Raw genomic sequence first — 8265 nt, forward strand, 5'->3', positions numbered from 1 at the left:
GATTTAACCACACTTTTTATCAGAGTTTTTCCCGAGATAAATCAAACTCATTTTCTTAAAATTGCCCACGCAAAACTCACATCCATTGGTCAAGGACAATCTGCAGTTTAAACGTCTCACTCTGCCCTCTCTGCGATACCTTTCAAAGGGAGATTATAGTGTATGATATGAATATTTATTGAGCAGTTTTGTACGCGCAGCGGGAGTATCAAATAAATTTAGTGCTTTCTTTTCATAATTCCTTTCAAACGAGGAAAACGTCATTGGAAACTTGGTAAAATAGTCTTTTAATTAGCCCGTGTGCATTGCACTCAAACAAAACCCGCTCAAATCCTGGGAGCAATGTATTCAAAAGAGGCGGTCAGTGTTCAGAATTAATGGCTACACCTTCTTTGTTGAAGCTCCATAGTGATTGCTCGGTTATGAAGTCTAATCCAATCATAAATTGCTCTAATGGTCCAATCCGAGGACCAGAAACCCGGAGTAAAAGAAAGTCCTGTGGAGAACTTTGTTGAACTTCATTGTAAGACCTGTCACATCTGAAAGGATTTACCCAAACTGTCCACTATAAAACCCATCAGGCAGAAGGAAGCCATGGTAGAAAAGTGCCAGAGCTGTTAGTTGGATCTTACTGAGAGGAAGGGTGGAAAGAAAAGAACTCTTTGCTCAAACAGGACAGATTTGGAGCATTCTCCCCCCACCCACCCCCCATCCCCCCTCTCTCCCCCCGCACCAAAGCGCTGCAAACATGATGTTCCCAAGTGTGATCGCTCCTTCAGCCATGTACCCAAACCTCTTGCGACCCACCCCGACTCTGACTTTGCCCCAGTCCTTGCAGTCAGCCTTCTCCTCCCATGCAATGGGGGCCAGCTTCCTGGTGGAAGATCTGCTGAGGATCAGCCGACCGACAAGCTACCTGCCCCGGTCGGTGTCAGCCGCCCTGTCTCCATCGGTATCCGTTTCCACCAGCCTCCCCAGCTCGGTGACAACCGACTCAGTCAGCAGCTCAGCCTCTGTGACCAGTCGGATGTGTTCCCCACACAACTCCGGCTCTGGCCACAGCGATTCCAGTTACCTGAAGTTCGGTGTCCACGCGATTTTGTCATCCACACCCAGAACTGGTGAGTGTCTGGTTTTCTTCAACGCTTAGAAAGTTCCAGGAGGAGGAATGGGGAGGGGAGGAATGGGGAGGGGATGGAGGGGGGGTGGGGGGGGAACGTGGCTAATAATCTTGACTTTTGTTGATGATGCACCAAAATGCCACCATCTGATTGACTTTGGTGCGGGGACCTCAGCTTTTAACCTTTTGCATTGCCGTTATCTCTCTTAAAAAAAAACAACGCCGGATAATAAAACTGTAGCTCTCAAGAGCAGATGAGAATATATAACCAAAGCAGTTTCGGTACCGTCCAATTTATTGCGACATTGGCACTACTGTGTGATCCTATAACTCGCGTGGACTCGAACCCCAAAGTGCTTCATGTAATGACATTAATCGGCTATTTATTCGAATTGTAATTTAACTCCGTGTTCCTCGTTGACTACCAATTATATTAATCATCATTTTTTTAAAAAAAAAATGTGTGTGTGGGTGTGTGGGGGTTGTTGTCCGAATCTGACGTTTCCCTTTCTTTTGCTGTTCTTGCAGAAACATCCCATCACTTGATCCAAGGACTCTCCCCAAAGGCGTTCTCCTTCCCTTACTTTGAGGGCTCCTTCCAGCCCTTCCTTCGCTCCTCGTATTTCCCAGGTACAACCCCCCACCCCCCAACCCAACCCAACCCCCGGGGGAGGAAGGGGGCGCGATCCCCCCGTGTTTCACGCGCACTTAATCAATATTTCGCAGCTCATCTTGGGGGTTAGACTGAGGTTCAGAGGTTGTTAGGAGTACACCAGTTCGGAATCAGTCGCGGTAATTTGATGCCCTATTTAGCACAGGCAGTGACGGCTGACATTTCTGCTCTGATTCCGTGATCTGCAAATTAGCAGGAATTGTCACGCACTAAGTTCGAGGCGGGTCCACCCTCAGAGGGGCTGTTGGCTTCCCTTCACGGCTGCGCTTTTCCCACAGAGCCCCGCAGCTCACCAATGACTCCTAACAAAAGCCTTGAGGACCATGACCAATTGCTGGTTCAGTTGGGAGAAGCCACACGCAGTCTCAAGTCTTCCCTCCCCCCCCCCATCCACCCCACCACCCACCCACCCACCCATCCAACCTCACCTCTCCTCCAGTCCCAGTCCTTTGCCAGTACCTGATTATATGGTATATATATATATATATATGCAGGAATCTTCCCATCAGCAAATTGCCCAAAGTTTCAGTCCCATTGCCCCCCCCTCCCCCCCCCCCCCCCCCCCCCCACACACACACACAGTCAACCTTTACGATCTGAATGCAAACAAGGTCTCGATGCTCTTGAATTAATTTATGTTCAGATCGACGGACCAGCTAATAAAATAGAGCCTTAAAGGAAACTTGGTATCAATGCAAGTGACCAATACACCCCCCCGCCCCCACCACCCCCTCTTTTTAAACACCCGAGAGCTTATCTGACACACTTTTATCGCGCGTATTAAAGTTTGGTACAGAAGTGCGTATTCTCAAACATTCCGTCTTAGATGTGTCAACAACCTGCCTTCAAAAAAATGTACATTAATTTAGTGCTGCAGTATATGCTTTGACTTGAAGCCCTTCTGCTTCAAATGGCTCATTTCATTCATCACACTGGAAATATTTAGAAACAAATATTGATCCTTGAAACCCACTGGATTCGTGGCACATTCGAGGTTTCTTTTTACTGATAAAACCTTTGCTGTTTCAATAGTCGTGCAATTCATCAAAACGTGCCCAACCTGAGCCTTTTAATTGACACGTCTCGAACGGCTTAACGTTATGAAATGAAGGTTCCTCTGAACTGCTGACAATTGGGACTTTTGCTGCCTTGTTTTCATCGCACAAAAACAACTTGGGAGAGTGTTTTGAGCCTTTTTAGATGGCTTTTCGTGTTCATTTGACGAAAACGTTTGGAGAGGAGAAAAAGCAGCCAGCCATCAGCATTCGCACAATGATCTGAGCACACAGTTCTGCTAAGATCCAATGTGTAGATTTCTTTTGTTCCAATAATATATGGCTTTAGCAGCCTGTCCTCAGTCTTTTTCTGTTAGTTCATTACTACACAATTACCATTCACGCTTCATTAGAATTTCTGTCTGCTATTAGCACTTTGAGAAGGAGAAAGTCTTTCCCTTTTTATTGCAGAAGAACCATTTGATACCAATGAAAATGTCCTTAATAATCGCCCCTCACTGGTTTCACACAAAACGCGTGTCAGTAACTTCATCATTTCCAAACTTTTTTCTCCAACAAAAAGAAAGTGGTCGGCGAAAGGGCTTATGATTACTATATTCAAGCTTAAAAGTGTGAATTTTGTTTTAAAAGGTAGCAGTCTTGAAGTTAAAGTAACTCATTTTATATATTTTATATTATATATAAATGCTTAACTTTTTTTATTTTCAGGCATAATTGTAAAGTGAATCGAAACGTGTATTGTGTATTGCGTACCTGCAAAGCACACAATTCATTTTACAATATGTCCTGTGAAGCACTTTAAGACAACGTGATAAGGCGCTATATCAAATGCAATTATTATTATTATTATTATTAATCAATGTAAATAACTCCTTTGTCTAATCTTTGGTTTAGTCTATATGGCTACACAGTATTCTGAAATATTCTGCATCTTCCCTATCTTTACCGTTCCGTTTAATTAATTGTATTTCCCTCTTCCCTCACAGCTTCCTCCTCTGTTGTCCCCATCCCTGGGACCTTCTCTTGGCCACTGGCTGCCCGGGGAAAGCCCAGAAGAGGAATGCTCCGTCGGGCTGTTTTCTCAGATGTGCAGCGCAAAGCTTTGGAGAAGATGTTTCAGAAACAAAAATACATCAGCAAACCAGACAGACGCAAGTTGGCAGCCAAACTGGGACTCAAAGATTCACAGGTTAGTTTTTTTTTAATATATACACACACACACATTAATAAACCTTTACCAGTTAACTTATTACTGAGCAAATGATTAATTTTGGGGGTGGGGGGTGGGGGGGTGGTGCCTTGTGGCAGTGGTGGATGCACCAAATGGCTTGAAGGTGATTTCTAGTAATTGGATAGTTTGCCTCATAGAAAGAAGTGGTGGTGGTGGTGGGGGGGGGGGGGGGGGATTTTGTTGTGTGTGCAATCTTGACAAGTTAGCCAAGATGCGTTCTGTATCTGTTAAATCTCCAGTGTTTGGCCCACAACATGTATGCAGTATATTCCATGAAGCGCTTGGAGACGTCTCGAAGACGTGATAAGGCGCTGTGTCAAATGCGAGGATTATTCTTATTCGAATTAATTGAGGTTTTACTCACATTTCTCTGTGTGTGTGTGTGCGTGTGTGTGTTTTTTTAAACCAACAGGTGAAGATCTGGTTTCAGAACAGAAGGATGAAATGGAGAAATTCTAAAGAAAGAGAACTCCTGTCGGCTGGGGGCTGCAGGGAACAGACCCTCCCGACCAAGTTAAACCCTCACCCTGACCTGAGCGACGTGGGGAAGAAGTCACCTTGTAGATTGCACTCAGGAGACGAGGAGGAAACAGGTTGCAGAGACAGCCCCAAGTCTTCCATCTGTCACTCACCAGAGTACAAGCACATGGACAGCCTGGACTCGCACCTCAGGCTGACATCACACCAGCACAGCGACAAACACACTTACTTTTCCGAAGAGGAGGATGAAGATGAAGAAATAACCGTTTCATAATATAATCTTCGGTTCACTTTTCCGATTGGACATTGTTTATATCCGCCAAGTGGAGAGAGACAGAGAGACACACACACAGAGAGAGAGAGAGAGAGAGAATTAACTTTTATTTGTTTGAGATGCGTCGGTTTTATTGTTACCGAATTTTTGTACAGATTCTGTGAGTTGTACGAATATTTTATACTAAGATTATTATGAACGATTTATACATACATAGAGTTTAGATTTTAATAAGAAAAACAATGTTTGGAAACGTTTTTTTAATGACTTAACTTGAAAAAAAATGTAGGCTTTTGAGGTCATAACTTATATAAAAAAAGAAATGTTTTATTTTGTGTCCCACGAGGTGTATAGGTGGATAATGTTTATATCAAACGGTTTGTACCATACCAAATAATAAAAAAAATAAGTAGAGATTATCAGATACGTTGAAAAGAAACTTATAAATTACTGTTGTCAAAGAGATTTATTTTTTTTCGTTTGTTTGTGACGGAAAACTTTTCTGAGATCGTCTGGGAGTAAGTAAATAAAACAAATTACTTACCCACATTGATATAAAATCAGATTGATATAAATTCTTAAAATTTATTTACAAGAAGATAAGGTGGGGTTTTGGGGGGGTCCGGTTGGGTGGGGGGGAGGGGGGACAAAGTTCCTCCAACAATAAACAACACTTTTAGAAAAAAGTAGTTACAATTTTGCGAAAAGTGGAATATCCCTTTTGTGCAATTCGCAGTACAGTGGCTCCAGTCAGATCTCCATCAAGTAGCTGATACTTATTGCACATTGACATTGCATTGACTTATTATTATTATTACTACTTACGTTTTGGGCTATTTCATATATTTGAGAAATGATGGAATCCACAAATCGTCGTTGCAGAAGTGGCCACACGAGCACTAGATTCATAACAACACCTCACTGGCTAAAGATAACAATTAATATTCTTTTAATATCTTGAATCATACCGAGACCTGATCCCACACCTGACCTCAATGGATGAAGGTTCCACTGTTAGGCAAGTGGTCCTATGTGCGTTTTGTCAAAAAGATACCTCATTTTTTATGAGTTTTTGCAAACAAACAGCATTTTTTTTTAACATTTAGCATTACAAACAGCAGGTGAATTAGATGCAACCTGCAACAGGTGACAGAGGAGAATTACACATCATTACCTCCAAATTCTGGCTTGATACCAGACTGGGTCAACTCGGTACAGTTTCAAGGCAGCGAATTATATTTTTGTGGCTCATTTGCCAAGATCTGGCACCAGTGTTGAGCCACCAAAGCCCCAGGCTCCCCAAACAGCTTCACCACCTCATCCAGACACGTGTGGGTGAGGAAGAACATTGATTTTATGGATCAAAAAAGCACATTATTTGAAATCTCTCCTGGGCTGAGCTGGAGGACAACTCAAAATCACAATCACCTGCATCTCATTAAGGCCCTTCACCTAAGTAGTCCAAATGGATTGAAGGTAAGGAAGATTTCTGACTGTCTTTCTGATGGCATTTAACAAAGTTTATTGTCCAGAACCTTCAAAGCAATACTGCAAGGAATTAATGAGCTGCTTATGGGTATTTCATTGCAGTGAACTTATTAATCTGTGTCTAAACGCTGCACACGTAACAGCAACATCTGGAGCCAGATAATACCAGGTGCACATTTAGAGGGAGTTTGTTTTTTCCTCATCTACACAGCAGAAACGTCTTTGCGGGAAAACATTATAGTTTTACTATAAAACCCTGTGTTGAGGCAGTAACATTTCACTTATTTGACATTTCATCTGTACCCTTTAAACATGCAATTCTAACTGTAACCACACAGTGCACGCCAATATTTCTCTTTCAACTCTGGAATATAATGTGGCTAATGACAATTAATCTTTGCCCAAAGAAAAAATGTACCTTTAGTTTTTTGGTCGAAAGTATTGGGAGTCTGTGAAGTTATTTGCCCTCTCGTGGGCATAGAGAGCACAACTACTGTGAGGCGGTTCGAATTTGTCCCCTAGTGATGGGACTTCAGTGTTGTGACAACACATGGTTTTAAATGTTGGGATTCCTATTCATCATCCCCAAAGGACACACTCCAGGTCTCTATTCCCTCTGTTATGGTTTGAAGAGTGTTTCTAATTCTGATGGCGCCTGGAAGATGATGGACCAGTTACATTGGACCAGTAAAATAAGTTGTTTCACCAACAAAATATACACACAATTCACTTTACAGTATATTGTGTTGCGACGTCTCGAAGATGTGATAAGGCGCTATATCAAATGCAGGTATTATTATTATGGGGCTGACATTTGGTTTAATGGGGCCACTGAAGAAATCACCGTTAATGAACTACAGCCACCGGTGGATGACTTTATCTTCCCGAAGCATGAAGTATTCCCAAAGGGTGTGAGCAAAGCAAAGCAGTTGCTCCTTTCATTGTGTTCTGTGTGAATTTACTGACATCTGGTGGAAGGAGACATGTACGACAGAATTCATTTCTGTACAAAATCTGATCACAATTCAGCTCATCTCCATTGAATTAGTTTATCAGAAAGGCAAAGCTGATCAGTCCGTCCATCATATCGTCACTGTGGGCTGGACAGCTTTGCTCCAGTTGGAGACCTCGCTGTTGTAATTGTCTGTGTATCTCTATGTGTGTGTATCTCTCTCTGTTTGTGAGTGTCTATGTGTGTGTATCTCTCTCTGTTTGTGAGTGTCTATGTGGGTGTCTCTCTCCTCTGGTATGTGTCTGTTTGGGAGTGTCTCTGTGTGAGTGCGTCTGTATCTCTCTCTCCTCTGTATATATGTGTTTGTGAGTGTGTGTTTATGAACGTCACTGAGTGATTGTGGATGTGTCTTTCTCTCCTCTGTATGTGTTTATATGTCTCTTTGTGTCTGAGTGTGTGGGGGGTGCGCTGTGGGGGGGTGGTGGGCGGTGCGGTGGGCGACCCACCAATGCTGTGTCTCACTCTCTCTCTGAGAATGTGTGTCTCTGTGTCTGTGAGTGTGTGTGTCTCTCTGTGTCTCTTAGAGTCTGTGCGTCTCTCTTTGTGTCTCTGAGTGTGTATGTCTCTCTCTGTATGTGTCTCTCTCTGTGTCTCTATGTCTGTGTGCAGTGCTAAGCCCTAAGAGGCAGGAGGTGGTGAGCTACTGTAGCCCTCCCACTCAGGACACTGGTTCTGAGTGTCTGNTTTTTAACAGATCTCCAGGCCCTTCGAGCCAGCATTGGTGTGTCGCCCACCCACCATCCCCCACAGCGCACCTCCCACCCAGTTTTCGTTAAAGAAGACATTAATGAAAATGTTTTGCAACAATCTAATACGTGTTATTTCCTCATCTTTAGTTTTTAGCAATAAAGTGAAAAAATATCAGTTGGCAGTAAAATGTACAACAAAAGCACCAATCAACTCCCCCCAGTTCTCCGCAAAATTTGAGATCAATAGGTGAGCAGAAAGAGATTAATAAGAGTAACAGGGAG

The 8265-nt window shown here is 43.1% G+C and overlaps 1 protein-coding gene across 1 annotated transcript; it reads left to right on the forward strand.

Annotated features, from left to right (window-relative positions):
* The first annotated feature begins 743 nt into the window (after window positions 1-743).
* dbx1a (developing brain homeobox 1a) lies at window positions 744-4846 on the forward strand. Its single transcript, XM_042341538.1, has 4 exons — window positions 744-1121; window positions 1649-1750; window positions 3796-3998; window positions 4453-4846. The coding sequence occupies exons 1-4, from the start codon at window positions 749-751 to the stop codon at window positions 4792-4794; spliced, it is 1020 nt and encodes a 339-aa protein (XP_042197472.1). The 5' UTR covers window positions 744-748; the 3' UTR covers window positions 4795-4846.
* The last annotated feature ends 3419 nt before the right edge of the window (window positions 4847-8265 follow it).

Source organism: Callorhinchus milii, unplaced genomic scaffold (genome assembly GCF_018977255.1).
Source record: "Callorhinchus milii isolate IMCB2004 unplaced genomic scaffold, IMCB_Cmil_1.0 Scaffold17, whole genome shotgun sequence".
Lineage (NCBI taxonomy): Eukaryota > Metazoa > Chordata > Chondrichthyes > Chimaeriformes > Callorhinchidae > Callorhinchus > Callorhinchus milii.